The 19,687-nt window shown below is 36.8% G+C and overlaps 1 protein-coding gene across 1 annotated transcript in view; it reads right to left on the reverse strand.

Annotated features, from left to right (window-relative positions):
• The window catches only part of LOC105217701 (ATP-binding cassette sub-family C member Sur), a 43,115-nt gene that overhangs the window by 17,126 nt on the left and 6,302 nt on the right, over positions 1 to 19,687 (reverse strand). The window contains exons 3-10 of the mRNA XM_054226907.1: positions 12,670 to 12,938; positions 12,344 to 12,519; positions 12,044 to 12,262; positions 10,417 to 11,539; positions 6,149 to 6,252; positions 3,581 to 3,718; positions 2,168 to 2,330; positions 1,138 to 2,095 (exon numbers count right to left, since the gene is read on the reverse strand). Coding sequence (XP_054082882.1) covers positions 1,138 to 2,095; positions 2,168 to 2,330; positions 3,581 to 3,718; positions 6,149 to 6,252; positions 10,417 to 11,539; positions 12,044 to 12,262; positions 12,344 to 12,519; positions 12,670 to 12,938 — 3,150 coding nt within the window. The remainder of the gene's footprint in view (positions 1 to 1,137; positions 2,096 to 2,167; positions 2,331 to 3,580; positions 3,719 to 6,148; positions 6,253 to 10,416; positions 11,540 to 12,043; positions 12,263 to 12,343; positions 12,520 to 12,669; positions 12,939 to 19,687) is intronic.

Raw genomic sequence — 19,687 nt, forward strand, 5'->3', positions numbered from 1 at the left:
GTTGACGTACGAGTGTAAATAAAATCGCACACATATTACAAACTGAAAGCACCAGACGGTGAAAATTTCAATTTTTTTCAACAACCGAATATATGTACTACATACATACATATATAATTGCATATGTCATTGTCTTAATGCCAGCCGTAAATTTATCATATGAACTGCTTAAAATGTCACAGACGTTTAGATATTTTTATATTTGTGCCTGTATATTGCTTGTTATTGGAAAACAACTAAGTTGGGTGCACCGTGTCGTATGAGTAACATTTTCACTAAGTGCTAATGGTCAAACAATTTGGTGAGATTCAAAGAGAGCGGAAATCAAGCAAATTAAAAATTGTTGTATTCGCACATGGCACACAATTTTTATTATATGACAGTTAATATGAAGAAGAAGAATATTATTTTTAATTGATGGTATGTATAACCATAAATTTCATTTAAATCGAAATAAGGAACAACAAAATAGCCTATTTAATTTAAAAAAGTCATCTAAAATGATCTAACATAACCTAACCTGAATTTCTAGCCATGGCATAAATTCACAGAATGCAAATTATTTATGCAAAACCTCTGGAAAGAAAGAAACGAGGAAATTATTTGAGGAACGAACATAAAATCTATCAAAAAAATCTAAGGAACCAAAAATAATAATTTAATAATTTAAAAGTAAAAACGGTTATGCTTTGAGACAGTTCAATCCACAAAAAAGTAATAAATAAACATTAAAATTAAAATAAAAAAAAAATTAAATTATAACCATCCAACGAGCTTGACACTCGAAATATCAAATTAATCTGAGTCATTCACCACTCAGTATCGCTTAGTAGAGTTTAGGGAATATGACCCCAGAGTTCAATACAATAAAAAATCTTGTCAAGAAGGTGGAATATGGATTTCGAAAGCGGTATGTAGAGATCTTCAACTATTTTTTATAACCGAGGGTGTAGAAAGAAACTCTGATTCATATATCCTCAATAGGGTTAATATATGCTGCTTACTCTTAGCTTATAAGCTGATTTTTGTACTCAAAATCAACCTTACTGCTTCAAAATTCTCTACTTAGAGTATACTACACGACTACTACTTAATAATATTATACTCAAAAACACTCAAAAAACAATAACTACTCACTTATTCCAGATGATATCGCCACGCAGCAGCGGCATTTCCATAAGCAAAGCGGACAGCAGCGATGTCTTGCCGCTGCCATTCTTGCCCAACACCATGGTGAGTTTGCCACGCGGCACGGTCACATTGCGCAACGTCAACGTCTCCGGATATTGCGGATTCCAAGCGAAGCAGGCGTCACGCACCGACACCGCCATATCTTCCGGCAACTTGAGCACCAACGAATCGCGACTCCACGAATCCATACGCTTATGCGCCAATTGCTGTGCTGGCGTGAGTTGTGCATGCGCCTGCGCTGACGCGCTGCCAGGAAACTTGCGCGGTCGTATTACTACATACGGACTGTTGCGCAATAAGTCACGTCGCTGTTGACTCAACTTACGACCGGCCGCACTGCTAAGCAAATGCTCTTCACTATTACGACGTGGCGTTAGTAAGTGTCTATCGGCCGTTGATGGATCGTTCGTTGTGAGTGGTGTTTGTGGTTCGGAGTGTGCCAATGGTGCGGGGCTCTCCGGTATATGCAGCTTCAGCGCTAGGCGTTCATTTAATTTATTTTCACGTTGCACGCGGTATTTGTCGCCAGCGAAACCCAAACCGCTATCACCACTGCCGCTTTCACTTACCGTTAAGTCGTTAATCGATTTGCCTTGTACTTCGTAGTAGTCCAGTGAAGCATCACTTTTGCTTAGAATACGCGCCATGTGACGTATGCCCTCGAATTGTTTGTGTATTTCGCGTGCGCTGAGGAAACGTTCGAGGCGTTCGGTGGACACAACAGCCGATAAAATAATGGGCACCGTAATGGGGAATATAAGTAGTGGCACTGTTAGCTGCTGAAATAGTGCCAGCGCGGAGAATAAACGGCTGGCGGTGAATTCAGCCTCGTCGCCTTCGAGCGCCACATAAGCAGCCAAAGTGACGTAGCTAATGAGCACGCTGGAGATGTGTGTGAGTATGGCTGGCAAAGTGGTAAAATAAAAATTAGAAGAAATAATTAATTTCGAATAATTGTAAAATATGATTCACTTACTCATCAAAGTAAAGTAGAAAGAATCCCAGCCGAGGTATTTCAACTCCTTTTTGCGCTTCTCATCTATACGATGCACAAATGACTCGGTCCAAACATTAAATTTGATCGCTTTGATACCCATTAAGACATCGTGTATTATTCTAAGGCGTTGATCGGCACATTCCTATGAAGAGGAGAGTAATATTTAGAAATGTTTAGAGCCGATCTCGAAATCTATTGTTTTTTATTTATTAATTGTTAAATTATATACAAGCATATCTGCATTAGAAACCATCTATGCACTGAATCCAGCTACGTCCGAGTTCAAGATGTGCGGCGACACCTAAAGCCTATACTTTGCATGAACTTAACCCAACCAAACCAAGTACTTTAAGATTAATCCAAATTTTCGAATTCAGATTTTAAAATCCCTAGGTTTCTTTTATGAGATCTTTAGAAAAGTTCTCGAAAGTTTTCTTGTAATTACTTCTATAATTCCTACCTTATATAATTGGATAACTATAGACTTTTATAATGATAAATCCCTGAAAGTTCCGAAAACCGTCAATATATGACTACTGATCTTACAAATCGGCCTCAGAAGTAGCTTCGGCATAAACCTATAAATTTTACATAAAAAATCAGTTCGTCAACCTGGGAGAGTTAAATAGGTATAGGTACAAGTATAGTTACTTTTTTCAATAGCCCTTTTTTGATAGATCACTCCTGAGTCAGTTCAACCTGTCCTGGCCAACATAATCGGCCTACTGAGCGTACTACTCGCAACACCATCTCCCATATTGAGAACCAATATTCATTATTGGATAATATTCGACCGATTAGACCACGTCCAGCACGCATTTGGTGTGGTTTGTGTTCCAGTGGAATCAGTGGTCCATATTTTTCCAAAAATTATGCCGGTGAGAACGTATCCGTCAATGGCGCTTGTTATCACGCCATGATTACCGACTATTTGATGTCTGAAATTGAAGCTCGCGATCTCGGCGACATTTGGTTTTAATAAAACGACGCATCACCACTTCCCATACAACGCATCAATCAATGGATTTATGGAGAGAACACTTCGGTGAGCAGATAATGTCACGTTTTGAGTCGGACGAGTCATCGAAAATTGGACTCAATCTGAAACGTAGCCGCGGCCAACATTTGAAAAAGATAATCTTTAAAAAATAAATGCCAAAGAATGTTCTCTCAAATATAATAAACATTTCCCAATTAATTTGAATTTTCTGTTTTTTTTTTAATAAAGTAGGAAACCTCGAAATGGATCATACTTTATATAACACAGACTTTAAAAAAAAATGAACTTAATAACTATATTAATCACCTTAGTTCAATTATAATGGTAAATTGGATTAAAAATGTATAATTTTAAAACGAAATTAAGCAAAGGATCCTTAATATTATACATACCGCAACTTTATCCGTATTAAATGACATAGCACGTCCGATCAGAAATTGCAGTGGTGTCATAGTCAGTATACAAACAAATGAGCCAATAATAGCGCTTATACCCAATTTCAGATAGAGTAAATACATTACCACACCGATCTGAAAATATATGAAATAATGGGAGATTTCAAGAATAAAATTGTTAAAAAATCTTCTTAGAAACGGTATTATTGAGAATTTTAATAGTTATAACTCTTCTGCTAAGCAACAGATTTTAAATAATATATATTCTTGATATGATTTAATTTATCTACAATATTAATAATATAATATAATATAAATCTAGCGAGTTAAATTCGATACAAGAGAGTATACGAGAGTCGCACCGTAAGTGCTGTCAGTCTGTTAGAATATCAAGTGTACTGTGTTCGATTCGCTACTCTTTAACGCTTAACAATCGTAGACAGCTTATAGCCTTTTCACACAGCCAAATTAATTGATCAATTAAAATTTTAATTGAGAAACCAGTTTTTGGCCTTCACACTGCCGGCTACTCGGTAATCGATCAGCTGTTACACATTTTAGTTTTTGCATATCATAAGAAGTTGGTACGTTTCATCAGCTGATTGCTATTTTTATACTCTGAACAGTGTATATTAAGTTTGTCACGAAATTTGTAAATCCCAGAAGGAAGCGTCGGAGGCTCTATAAAGTATATATATATATAAATGATCAGTATGTTGACCTAAGTCGATTTAGCCATGTCCGTCTGTCTGTCTGTATATATACGAACTGGTCCCTCAGTTTTTAAAATATCGTTTTGAAATTTTGCAGATGTTATTTTCTCTTCAAGAAGCTGCTCATTTGCCATACAAACTGAACGTTCGGAATCAAGGGCTTGTATGGAAAACTTTCGCATTTTACTACATATCTTCACGAAATTTGGTGTGAGTCATTGCTCATAGAAATAATTTAATCTCCGAAAAAATTGTTCAGATCGGTTCACTATAGCATATAGCTGTCATACAAACCGAACGATCGGAATCAATGGCTTTTCGCATTTGACTTGGTATCTTCAAGAAATTTGACATGGATTACTGCTTGAGGTAATAATATAATCTCCGAAGAAATTGTTCAGATCGGTTAATTATATAACCTTAAACCCTGCTAAAAAGAATTAGTAAAATGTTTTATTTTTTTTTTTACTTACTTTTTCTTACGTCTTTAGATTTGCTTAAACACATAGTTACTAAAAGAAAAGCTTCGGTACAGCCGAGGTTAACGTTTTTTCTTGTATTATTTTTTCCAGCAGTGACATCTACCGTAGTGTAGTCCGAACAAAAACTAGCAGACAAAGAACGTATATATAACTACAAATACGGTCTTTGTCGCAGAGTTGCATTTCATTTTTAAGTCAATTAGAAATTAATTCAAAATTAATTTAGAAAAATTATTTTTTATTTTGTGTGGTAAATCGAGGAAAGCCCGGTTAATTGATCAGTTAGATCCTGTGTGAAAAGACTGTTAAATCTATCGAATTTACGGTATCATTGAACTTTAACAATCGTTGGGTTTAGTCAGTGCAATTGGTTATAGCTTTAGGTTTATTTTAGTTACCCTTGACTACACTCTAATAATATAATATTTTCAAATATTTTCTCAAAATTTCTCAAAGCGTATCTAGAAAATTTAGAGAATTTTAATTGCTTTTTAATAAATTTTGCATTATTAATCAAAAATTTAGTATTCACTATAAATAAAACCACATCATGCACAACCACAATAACAATTTTTGTTTATGAATACGATTCACATTTGTTTATTTTATTTTATTTAAATTAAATAACATAATCTTTTCTTTACACTTTTGTGTGTCTATTAAACCTTTTTGATGTAAATTTATGCAAACACACACGCACACCAACACACCAACACACAATGGCCACAATAAATATTCTATCAATGTCAAAATTTAAAATATTTAACACAACAATTTCCATTTTCATTTTCATTAAACAAAAATTATTTCCAGCACTGAAATGAGGCAAATATTTGCACACATACACACGGGCTCAACATGTTTGTGTTCCATTCACATATGTGTGTGAGTGTGTGTAATGTGCTATTGAAATAACGAAAAATTCAAAGTATTGCAGAAGCATTGCACTGCAGTAGTAAAGTTGTTGTTGTGAAAAAAATTCAACTGACGAATTGAATAAAATCAAGGGAATTACTCGAGCATTTCAGCATAAACAAATTACGCAGATAACAAATACATATGCCAGTCGATCTGTCTGTCTGTCTGTCTGTATATACACGCTTGTAATTAAATGGCAAACACAGGAAAGTACACACACACTCACGCGAGCGCACGCTGTCAAATGTAACCAAATAAATCAGGATAAGTTTAAGAAAAAGCAATTTACATAGCAATAAAATGAAATAAATTTTAAATTGCAAATTGCAAGTTTAATTCATTGCCGAAAAGAAAATGCAACTGCATTTACATGCGCCAATATTAGCAAACACACTTACAATTATATCTATATATATAAAGTAATGAATACACCAAAGTGTATGCATACAAACCTTCAGTGGTATGGCCCAGACGTAGTGCGCTATCCAGAAGAACGACATCACATTCAGCGCATCCTCCGACATCAGATTGGTTATGGCGCCCACATCGCTTAAGCCTAATGAGAGAATTTCAATTTTTACACATTTAAAATTTATATTTTAACTAAAAGCTAATTGAAATGTGACATTGTCATGCATATTTTTATTAATTTATGCTCTGTAATGGCCACAATTATTAACTTCAATTAGTTACAAACGCATAAGTGTATGGAATGTGATATGTTCATATATGGAAGTTCACACTCACTCACAATTACTTCTCAAATACACATTTTACAATACTGAGGTCTATAATTGAAACTTTTGTCAAAATTATGGTTGGCGGGAATCGATTTTTTTTTTTAATTTTTCGCTGAATTGCACATTTAAGGTCTCGGAATATTTCCCAAACTATGCGAGCGATGAACAACCTGAGATTGACATCGTTACAGTTCTTAGTATATCGCTGGATACCGGCGCGGACGAATTCCGTATTCCTTATAAGAGTATTAAAAAATATAAAATAAAATTTGTCGTCAGAAGTACATGGCCTGATAGAATAAGACTGGATGAATATTGCTTTGCAATCGCTATCGAAAACTTCCGTTTCAAACCCAAAACTAATTTCAACACATTCTACTGAAACTGGGTTCAATCTTATACTCCGACCGACATAAGTAAACCTAAATCTGAACTACCAAGAACTAATACGCGGCTTCAGACTTAAAGAACTCTTTATTTAAGTAATGAAACAGGGCCTCAACACTGTCAGTCTATCTTTTCATTAAAAATAATATTATATATTAAGTCGAGTAAAAATAATCATGTCGATAAAAAATATCATGTAGGGACCGAGAAGGTAATCTGGTAGCGGATGTCCAGAGCACACTGGGATTATGGAGGGAACACTTCTCCGACCTGCTCAATGGCAGTGAAAGTACAACACCAGGAGATGGCGAACCCGATTCCCCAATCGATGACGATGGAATAGATGTTCCATTACCCGACCATGAAGAAATTCGAATAGCAATTACCCGCTTGAAGAACAACAAAGCGGCGGGGGCCGATGGATTACCGGCCGAGCTATTCAAATACGGCGGCGAAGAACTGATAAGGTGCATGCATCAGCTTCTTTGTAGAATATGGTCGGAAGAAAGCATGCCTGACGATTGGAATCTTAGTGTGCTCTGCCCAATCCATAAGAAGGGAGACCCCACAATCTGCGCCAACTACCGTGGTATAAGTCTCCTCAATATCGCATATAAGGTTTTGTCGAGCGTATTGTGTGAAAGACTAAAGCCCACCGTCAACGAACTGATTGGACCTTATCAATGTGGCTTTAGACCTGGAAAATCCACAATGGACCAGATATTCACCATGCGCCAAATCTTGGAAAAGACCCGAGAGAGAAGAATCGATACTCACCATCTTTTTATCGATTTTAAAGCTGCCTTCGATAGCACGAAAAGGAGCTGCCTTTATGCCGCGATGTCTGAATTTGGTATCCCTGCAAAACTAATACGGCTATGTAAGCTGACGTTGAGCAACACCAAAAGCTCCGTCAGGATCGGGAAGGACCTCTCCGAGCCGTTCGATACCAAACGAGGCTTCAGACAGGGTGACTCACTATCGTGCGACTTCTTCAATCTATTGCTGGAAAAAATAATACGAGCTGCAGAACTAAATAGAGAGGGTACAATCTTCTACAAGAGTGTACAGCTCCTGGCGTATGCCGATGATATTGATATCATCGGAAGCAACAACCGCGCCGTTTGTTCTGCGTTTTCCAGACTAGATAAAGAAGCGAAGCGTATGGGTCTGGTGGTGAATGAGGACAAGACGAAATATCTCCTGTCATCAAACAAACAGTCGGCGCACTCGCGTCTTGGCTCCCACGTCACTGTTGACAGTCATAACTTTGAAGTTGTAGATAATTTCGTTTATCTGGGAACCAGCATTAACAACACCAACAATGTCAGCCTTGAAATCCAACGCAGAATCACTCTTGCCAACAGGTGCTACTTTGGACTGAGTAGGCAATTGAAAAGTAAAGTCCTCTCTCGACGAACCAAAATCAAACTCTATAAGTCGCTCATTATTCCCGTCCTGATGTATGGCGCTGAAGCGTGGACGATGACAACATCCGATGAGACGACTCTTGGGGTTTTCGAGAGAAAGGTTTTGCGCAAGATTTTTGGTCCTCTAAACATTGGCAACGGCGAATACCGCAGGCGATGGAACGATGAGCTGTACGATTTATACGACGACATTGACATAGTTCAGCGAATAAAAAGACAGCGGCTACGCTGGCTAGGTCATGTTGTACGGATGGAAGAAAACACTCCAGCTCTGAAAGTATTCGATGCAGTACCCGCTGGAGGAAGCCGCGGAAGAGGACGACCTCCACTCCGGTGGAAAGACCAAGTGCAAAGTGACCTGGCTTCACTTGGTGTTTCCAATTGGCGCCAAAAAGCAAAAAGGAGGAATGAGTGGCGCGCTCTGGTGGATTCGGCTATAATCGCTTAAAGCGGTTCCTACGCCAAATATATATATATATAAAAATAAAATCCAAACAAGTAACGAAGGGCTAAGTTCGGGTGTATCCGAACATTTTATACTCTCGCAATTTATTTATTTAACTTTATTAATATTATATAATACACAATTTGACCCACATGCCACACTATAAACGTAGTATTTGTGCAAAGTTCTGCATCGATATCTTTACTAGTACTATATATTGTGAAGTAAAGGATTCAGATCGTCTTCAAAGTTCTGGTATATAGGAAGTAGGCGTGGTTGTGAAGCGATTTGGCCTATTTTCACAACATACCGTTGGGATGTAAAGAAACTATTACAAACCAAGTTTCATTGAAATCGGTCGAGTAGTTCCTGAGATATGGTTTTTGACCCATAAGTGGGCGATGCCATGCCCATTTTCCATTTTGTAAAAAAATCTGAGTGCAGCTTCCATCTGCCATTTCTTCTGTGAAATTTAGTGTTTCTGGCGTTTTTCGTTATTGAGTTAACCGCTTTTTAGTAGTTTTCAACATAACCTTTGTATGGCAGGTGGGCGTGGTTACAATCCGATTTCCTCCATTTTTGGACTGTATAAGGAAATACATGAGAAAAACGACTCCTGAAAGTTTCGTTGATATACCTTTAGTAGTTTGCGAGATATGTACAAAAAAAATAGTAGGGGGAGGGGCCACGCCCACTTACCCAAAAAAATTACATCCACATACGCCCCTTCCTAGTGCGATCCTTCATACCAAAATTTATCCATAGCTTTATTTATAGCTTAGTTATGGCACTTTAAGTTTTTCGGTTTTCGCCATTTTGTGGGCGTGACAGTGGTCCGATTACGCCCATTTTCGAACTTAACCTTCTTATGGTGCCAAGGAACACGTGTTCCAAGTTTTTACTCATTTTCTCAATTTTTACTCAAGTTACAGCTTGCACGGACGGACGGACAGACAGACATCCGGATTTGAACTTTTCCCGTCACCCTGACCATTTTGATATATATAATCTATATATATATATATCTAACTCGTTTAGTTTTAGGACTTACAACCAACCGTTATGTGGACAAAATTATAATACTCTCGTAGCAACTTTGCGAGAATATAAAAAAGTTCTATGTGAATTTCCGTATTTCCATCCGCGAATAGCCGCTGGATCGCAGCCAAATCGATACATTTCTGAAACGGATAGGTACTAGTGATAAAAAGTGGTTCAGTGAAGTGATAACAATCTTTGCGAATCCTGGTGAGCCGACTCAGATCAGATTAGATTTGCTATGTGTTTGGTGAGATTGGGATGAAATCATTTACTCTAAGCTGTTAACCTACCAAACTTCTAATTCGGGCCTCTAGGCCGTTTAAAGGAAGCAATTGCCCAGAAGCGGCCAGTTTTAACCAAAAGAGACAAGTTGTCATCAGGACAACGTCAGGCCACACACATAGATTATAACTCTCCAGGAGCGCCGAGAGCATGTTTGGGAGATTCATATGCAACCACCTTATAGTACGGACCTTATTATCTGAGAGTCTTCTTGTTTTAAACCACCTTCTACTGCGAGTTTTTTTTTATTTTCAAACATTTTTGTATTTTTTTTCTTTTCTACTTTTCTTATTCTATTGTAAAATATTACCAGAATTCCAAGCCTACATTTTTCGTAGATAATTTCATTATGCGTGCAATTTTTCAAACCTACTACTACTTCTCACACAACTTACCGCTAGCATCCGTTGCTTTCGCACCATTACCCTGCGCATTGCCTGCAGCGACATCAGCTTTGCCACCTGCTTTACCTTCCTCCGCTGCAGCCGCCGCCGCAGCAGTATTATCAACTCCATTAGCTTGCGTTTTCAAATGTTTTCCTTTTGTGACAGCAGCATCTCCAACACTCGCTTCATTCTGCCCAACACCGCCGTTGGCAGCTGACGACGACTGTCCAACACTCGAATTGAGCAGTAATGTTTTGCGATAGATTAAGCCCTGCAGCGAGGTCTTTATACGTATGCCTGTCATGTTGAGTACATGTGTCGAGGCTTGTGAGAATGCGCCCTGCGCCAAAGCGGCCAACAACACCAGCCAGGCGATTGCCCAACCGTTCGACACTAAATCTAACCAATTCGGATAGTAAATTTGCACTTCAGCGTCATTGTAATCGATGCCGGCATTCAACATTTGATTGTTATCATTTGTGGTGGAGGTGATGGTGCTGGTAGTGTTGATGAGACTGCTGAGGCCAATACTCAGCGCCTGACTGGGCGCAGTTAGCATTGCGGCCGTCGTTGACGGGCCGTTGATGTGCTGCATGTTGTAATTGTTGTTGCTGATACTATTACTACTACTACTCTGGCTATATGTATTTGTGGTGGTTAAAGCTGCCGCCAAGGCATTTGAGATCCAATTTGTTGCTGCCGCTTGCAGTCTAATACGACTACTGTCATGGAAATTGCCAAATCTGCTGCTACTACTACTACTATTACTATTGTTGTATCTGTGGTCACTGTAGAGATTTTGAATTCCCTCTGGCGTAATTGATCTATTTCTAACAATTTCACTACTATCATAGTTGTGGTTACCCACAACGTCCGCCCTCACCGTTCGTGTTGCGTATGAATTGTCATTGATAGTGCCATTCATATTATTGCTGCTGTTGTTGTTATTAAATTGCAATGCGTAAGTCGTGCTGTACATGCTTTCGATATATTGCACAATTTGCTGTATGGCAAGTGGGCCAATCAAGGCGCATAAATCACCGCAGAGCTTTAACAGACCGCCCAATGTAAACATGCGCCAGCTGCTGCGCAAGTAGCAGAGCCACAGTGATGGCGGACGATCGCCATTTTTCTGCGAATCGAGTGAGTAGTGTGATAAAAATAATTAAATAATTAATTTTTTATGAATTTTAAATAATAAAATAAAAATAAAATAAAATAAAATCAAATGAAATAAAATAAAATAAAATAAAATAAAATAAAATAAAATAAAATAAAATAAAATATAATATAATATAATATAATATAATAATAAAATAAAATAAAATAAAATAAAATAAAATAAAATAAAACAAAATAAAATAAAATAAAATAAAATAAAACAAAATAAAATAAAATAAAATAAAATAAAATAAAATAAAATAAAATAAAATAAAATAAAATAAAATAAAATAAAATAAAATAAAATAAAATAAATTAAATTAAATTAAATTAAATTAAATTAAATTAAATTAAATTAAATTAAAATTAAATTAAATTAAATTAAAGTAAATTAAATTAAATTAAATTAAATTAAATTAAATTAAATTAAATTAAATTAAAATTAAATTAAATTAAATAATAATAATTCACTAACCACCTTTGCCGTTTTGTAAATCAGTAAAAATTGATCGTAATGCGCACGTGCGCTATCCTCCAAACGCATCTGACCCAAATCTTCAACTTCCAAAGGTTCTTTGTAGCCAAACCATAACAAAGGTGTTAGCCACCAAAAACAAGCTTTAGAATAAAATGTTGCCAATGTATGCTTGTAGCCGATCTTTTCATAGTCCTCTAAATAATCGGGGCGAAAACGCTGAAACATTTAATTTATAAACAATGTTCAACAATTTTTTGTTGTAAATTTGCAATATCCTTTCATGCAATTTTTGTTTACCTCTTTATAGATAGTAAAGCCATCAATTGCCGCCATACCGAGCAGTGATAAAGCGGATAAGGTCTCAAGACAAGCCTCCATTTCATAGATATTTTGAAAATATGAGATCTCGGCAAGCTCATAAATGCGCACGAAGGCTATAAATAACTCAGTAAGGCTGGTAAAGTAGAGATAGTCTGTAAGTAATGAGGTTTTTATGTTACAAACAACAACAAATAATAGTAAATAAAAATACGATAGTCGCAAAAATTTTTTGTAATATATAGCTAGCTTAATCTCCTACTACTTATCTTATCTCGCTTTATATAATATATATATTTACTCACTTGTTGATTTCTTCACCTCCACCACGCGATGATACCACATTAGTATTAAGGTGAGACATAACGCTGCCAAAGCATTCCACAACAAATCACTGCTAATTATTAAATAAGTACTCTCCGCCGTTATGTTATTATCATCTGTGCCTTGTTGTTGTAATTTATCTGTAGATAATGGCAATAAAGCACGTGCGAGTTCTATTGTATTTAATGAAAATAACAGTAAAGCTGTGGCAGCGCGCAAATTGTGATATAACAATAATGTGTGATGTAGTCTAGAAGAAAAAGAAAGAAAATTGTTATCGATATAGATCCAAAAATCTTTTATATAAGAAAGAGTATGATATATGTTCTGAACCTACGCCTCAACATCAATAATATGAGTTCTCACAACAGTCGGGTCTACTTAACGGAGATAGATCGGACGGATTCAAATTTCCGTCAAAGCAAAAAACATTCGTTAGAATTACTCAAAATTATTTGGAAAATGTTTTCTGTCACTACAACAACAACAGCTTTTCGTAAAAAAGCAGGCGGATACAGAGTTTACTCAAAAAAGCATCAAAAGTCAAAAATAACCGACAAGTACCATCTGTTCCAAAATTTTTTTTGATGACTTGATTGCTTCTCGTGAATATATAAACCCCAAAATAACTAACCAGTCAATCCGATTTGAGAAACTAACGGTTAAGTACGCATCTGAAGTGATATTAAAAGCCTCTCCTTTGCAAGCTGTCTCGTATCAGCATACCCAAAATGACCAATATCAATGAACGAGACTTAAATAAATGCATATTTATTATTGTACTTCACTATACGCACTCACAAATTCAAATAAATAATCCACATCCAATACCAGACAACTTAAAATGCCACAATCTCAGACAAATTGTCTCATTAAACTCATTCAGGAAATTTCATTCATAAAATTGCAGCAGTAAAACGATAACAAACACAAACAAAAACCAAAGACTCATTCATCGGTTGCATTCAATAAGTTACCGCAAGTGGCATACACTTACAACTACTTGTGTGTGTAGAGTACACGAAAGCGGTAGTGCCACAGACTGTAAGTGCCACTTGGCCGTTGATATACAAATTGATTTATCAGCTTGGCTACACCTTACACCAATTAATGCACCACAAATAGCACTAATAACGAAAACAAACTCAAATACGCAGACACAAACAACAATACGCTAGATGGGTAATAAGTGCACATAATAATAAAAGAGCAACAACAACAAAAACAAATATAGTAAATGTAATGCATATAATGCATATAAATGGGTAACACGTGTGCCTGCAATGAAGCCTGAGCGGCAGCAACACAAATATTGTGTCTACAAGTGTGTTGCACTTAAAGTGTTCATAGTTGCATTTGTGCTTAGTTGTATTGAAAATATACAAATATAGGTGTGTGTGTGTATGTATGTATATGCCGGCGTAAATAGTGTTGATTCGCCAACTTCAATTGCTGGCACACACCTGCCACAATGCAATTTCACTTGTGTTGCACACGAGGCCGTATAGAGCAACCCTGTAGGAACTTAAATGAGCTTATTTGGGAATATTTGAAGCAGACCTTTTTAGAAAAGGTAAACAAATAAAAAAAAATAAAAGAGAAATATAACAGTGTGGAATTATATTTAATAAAAAAAAATTTATTAGAAATATTTAATATAATTATAAAAAAAGTACAAAAATGCGACTTAACCTCAAAAGCATAAAAGTAAGAAATTACATCAATAAGACACGAAAGAGTCAGAACCAAACTTTCCATTAAAAATTAAGCTTCACGATTATGCCATTTTATTCGGAATTTTTATACATACGGCGTGTTCAAAAAATAACGGGAATTTTAATAAAAAAAAATTGTATGTAATCATTCGAAATAATCCCCATTCGATAGTAAGCAAATATGCCAGCGGTTCTTCCAATCATCGAAACAGTTCTCAAACTCTTTAAAGTTCTCTTTATTTTTGGAAGTAGGAAAAAGTCAAATACAGTCATGCCCGGCGAATATGGAGGATGAACCTACGTTGCAGTATTGTTTTTGGACAAAGAAATCACGAACGAGCAACGTAGTGTGCTTTTAAAAAACGAAAATCGTCAAGATCATGAAAACACCTTTAAGGGGTTAGTGGTAGTCAGAAACACGAGAAAATTAGAATTTTCGGTATTTTTTTTTTTTGATATTAAATCATGTTAATTTACAAAAGTAATACTAAGGCATTATTACACAATATTTTGACTTGAAGTCACGAAAATTAAAAAAAAAATATAATTTCCAAAGTTATATCTGTCTGTGTTGATCCAGTTTCAAAAAAAAGGTCCTTGCAGTGACAATCATAAGTCCTTGGAGATTCATCTAAAATCAATCGGATAAAACAAAATTTTATAAATAGATAATCCTGGGCCTGATCGAAGCTTTTTTTTTCAAAATTTAACAAAATGGCGGCATAAGGAAGTTTTTTTCTAGATTTTCGGGAAAAAATCAAAAGTTAATTGGTCTTAAAAATTCTAAATTTTTGAAAAACAAAAAATCCTTCGATCAGGCCTGAGTTTATTATGTATCCTAAAAGCTGTATGCATTTCATTAAAATCTACTGAGCGGTTATCGAGTTACAGTTGTCACCAGTTTAAAAAACATAAATTTGAGATAAATGAATTTAAAGTTGCTCCCGAGCGATCTATGTTATTTGTCGAATAACTCGAAAAGTTTTTATCGGATCAACTTCAAATTTTCAGAGAATATTTTGAAGATATTACACTTAACGAAAATGCAAAATGATTTTTGAAAATCCTGACTACCCCTAACCCCTTAAACTTAGCGACTGCTATACACAAAGTAAACAATGAATACGGCTGAAATTTTGTATTCTTCTTGTACTATTTTTATTATATTCTTCTATCGACATAATAAAAAATATAAAAAAATTTGACAATTCAACTTTGAGATAATTAGAATTTTTTAAATTCCCGCTATTTTTTGAAAGTGAAATCAAAGATTTTATCCCATTTAAGCTTATAGCCTTTGATTTTCGAGTTATCGGCTAATTAATCTTTTATTGAGAACTAGTTTTCTTGACACTAAATATAATCAACAGTCATACAAATTAAAATTCCTACAGGGCTTTTTTAGTATTAGAGTATATACTCAAACACACACACAATATCCGAATATTTCCTTTATTGCTTCGTACCAGTGCAATAAAAATCTTTTGCGGCTTTTTTACAGTTTGGAAAAGAGCCGCAATTGCTCAATTATTGATTTTAATTTTATGATTATTTGGGCTAATAAAGGAAATGAGCGTGAAAGTGATGCTTCAGCGACGCACTTGCAGCAACATGCACTTATGTATATGAGTATATACTCTACTTAAGCCTAAAATAATATTTTTTCGTTTCTTAAACAAAGAATCGATTAAAGAAAGCCCTTTTCATTGTAGTCAAGTAATGGGTACCAATTATTGCAATAACCTCAAGTGTTAAATGAAAGTGCGTTTATTTGAATATTAAATGGGGTAAGTGGACCGAAGTGTTTGTATGTATCTCACTTTAAGCAATCAACTGCACTGCAATCAGCAACTGTAATCAAAAGAAAGGGGTGCTCAAAATATTAAAACGTCTACCGTTTGAGATGTGGATACGAAACACGCACTTGAGGTATAATACAAGATAAAGGGAGGATTTAATGTTTAATGGAAATTTAATTAAAAATTATCTTTCAATATCTCTACACATTTATTTTGAAATACTATTTAATATACAATATGTAATATTTATATATATACACATTCAGAATGTATATTTATACACCCTCGCTCCGCTCTTTGTATTCCAATCGCCGCTGGCAGTGAAATTTCCGAAAGTATTTCAATGTTACGCTACTCTCAATCCACAATTAATGATCAATAAAGCAATGTGTGCTTACAATGGGCACTGTATACACAATCTGGAAGAACCCAAAGTGAAAATGAGCAAGTTGAAGTGGCCAATTTTAGAAACATATATGTGTGTATGTGTTTGTTTATATACTTGTGCACATGTTGTTTCGTAAATATGTATGCATAAATATAAGATACTTGAAGAAACGTATGTATATGTGGTATGTATCTGGGTTTTTCTGAGGCAAAATTACCGCAATCAGATCTTTTGAGTTGCGGCCGTCACTTTGCTGGAAATTTTAAATCGCAAATAAAATTCTGGAATCTCAATATTTTGCAGACCAACGAAATGCAAATGGAAAGTGAAGGTATAAGCATTATTAATATGTAAAAGAAATTAGAGTCTGAAATATTCTCCTCAATTCCAGATAATTGATTCATCTTGGTAATCGCCAGATTAGTATATTTTATCATAGGTTAGGTAAAGATTATAAGGCTATTCCCCTGAGGCAAAGACATATAGACTATGAAAGACAGCCCTTTGTGAAGCCAAACCCCTTGATTAGATATTATGGTACGACAAGCGCCCTGAATCTACTAAAAAGTGAGATCCGAGAAATCTTTTTCTTGACATTCCAAAGGAAAGTGATGAGCTGAGCCCACCTCATCTTCCTCCAGGCAGCTTCTACAGCTAGTATGTATGTATGTGATTGGCGTTCAACCGTTTAGCCGGTTATAGCCGAATCGATGAGAGCGCGCCACTCCTCTCTTTCCTTCGCAGTTCGGCGCCAGTTGGAGATTCCAAGTGTAACCAGGTCGCTCTCCACCTGGTCCCTCCAACGGAGTGGAGGCCTTCCCCTTCCTCGGCTTCCTCCGGCGGGTACTGAATCGAGCCAGCGTAGCCGCTGTCTTTTTATTCGCTGAACTATGTCTATGTCGTCGAATAACACATACAGCTCATCGTTCCATCGTCTGCGGTATTCGCCATTGCCAATGTTAAGGGACCATAAATCTTCCGCAAAACCTTTCTCTCGAAAACTCCTAGTGTCGTCTCATCTGATGTTGACATCGTCCAAGCAGGACGGGAATGATAAGCGACTTGTAGAGTTTGATTTTGGTTCGTCGAGAGAGGACTTTACTGTTCAATTGCCTACGCAGTCCAAAGTAGCACCTGTTGGCAAGAGTTATTCTGTGCTGGATTTCGAGGCTGATTTCGGTGTTGTTGATACTGGTTCCCAGGTATACGAAATTATCTACAACTTCGAAGTTATGACTGTCAACAGTGACGTGGGAGCTAAGACGCGAGAGCGCCGACTGTTTGCTTGATTACAGGAGATATTTCGTCTTGTCCTCATTCACCTCCAGACCCATTCGCTTCGCCTCTTTATCCATGCGGGAAAAAGCAGAACAAACGGCGCGGTTGTTGCTTCCGATGATATCAATATCATCGGCGTACGCCAGCAGCTGTACACTCTTGTAGAAGATTGTACCCTCTCTATTTAGCTCTGCAGCTCGTATTATTTTTTCCAACATCAAGTTAAAGAAGTCGCACGATAGTGAGTCACCTTGTCTGAGACCTCGTCTGGCTCTGAGAGGTCCTTCCCGATCCTGACGGAGCTTTTGGTGTTGCTCAACGTCAGCTTACACAGCCGCATTAGTTTTGCGAGGATACCAAATTCAGACAACGCGGCATAAAGGCAGCTCCTTTTCGTGCTGTCGAAAGCAGCTTTGAAATCGACAAAAAGGTGGTGTGTGTCGATCCTCTTTTCACGGGTCTTCTCCAAGATTTGGCGCATGGTGAATATCTGGTCCATGGTGAACTTTCCGGGTCTAAAGCCACACTGATAAGGTCCAATCAGTTTGTTGACGGTGGGCTTAAGTCTTTCACACAGTACGCTCGATAGAACCTTATAGGCGATATTTAGGAGGCTTATCCCACAGTAATTGGCACAGTTTGTGGGATCTCCCTTTTTATGGATTGGGCAGAGCACACTGAGATTCCAATCGTCAGGCATGCTTTCTTCCGACCATATTTTGCAAAGAAGCTGATACATGCACCATATCAGTTCTTCGCCGCCGTATTTGAATAGCTCAGCCGGTAATCTATCGGCCCCTGCCGCTTTGTTGTTCTTCAGGCGGGTAATTGCTATTCGAATTTCTTCATGGTCGGGCAATGGAACATCTATTCCATCGTCATCGATTGGGGAATCGGGTTCGCCAACTCCTGCTGTTGTACTTTCACTGCCATTCAGCAGGTCGGAGAAGTGTTCCCTCCATAATCCCAGATTACCACCTTGGTCTCTACATGAGGACAGCTAGTACCCGGTAAAATTTTTAACCTTACAGCGTGGATCCCGATCGGACAATGGCCATTTAGAACCCCTACCACTAAGGAGAGGCGCACTTTACTGAGAGCGAAGAACTCGAACTGCGATTCAACTTTGGCCAGTAGGAAGTGCTAGTGACTGACTAGCGCTTGCCCAGCTCGACCGAGGAACACCAGTTTCTCCTACATGTTTCCATGCTACTTTTGGTGAGACAAACGAACCTGGTCTTGCAAGCTCATCAGCCACAATTTCCCACGATTCTGCTGTGGCCAGGAACCCAGATCAGTCTAATCGAAAAGTATAACGATGAAACGGCTAGTGAAGTTACAGTATATTTTATAATAATAATAAAAGTTCCCCCAAGGCTTTATCCTCTTTCTCTTTATAAGGCTCTTAGTTTTGGATTACGAATCGGATTTGTATAAAGAAACGGTCAAATTAAGTAGAACTCACTATAATATAAAGGAATCAATGAATCGAAGGTTCAAACAGTTGAACACTCTTCCTTTGAAAAGGTTTTGAACGAGTTTCACTGAGCCAATGAGATTTCAAAATGATCCCATATACTATAGACTTATACGAAGACTTTCAAAACAGATAAAATAATTTTGTATAATCCCACCTACCAGAACTGCGTCGAACTCCCCGATATCGCTCCACACAAATGCAGTTTGATGAGCTCCATAATTTCTTCGAATACAATGACTTGGAAATCCTATCCATATCATATCTCAACTCATCAGCTCATCAGCTGCAGTCACAATTGGAATTGCACAAGCAATTAAGCCAATATGAACTTTAGTGCAC

Source organism: Zeugodacus cucurbitae, chromosome 3, assembly GCF_028554725.1.
Source record: "Zeugodacus cucurbitae isolate PBARC_wt_2022May chromosome 3, idZeuCucr1.2, whole genome shotgun sequence".
NCBI lineage: Eukaryota > Metazoa > Arthropoda > Insecta > Diptera > Tephritidae > Zeugodacus > Zeugodacus cucurbitae.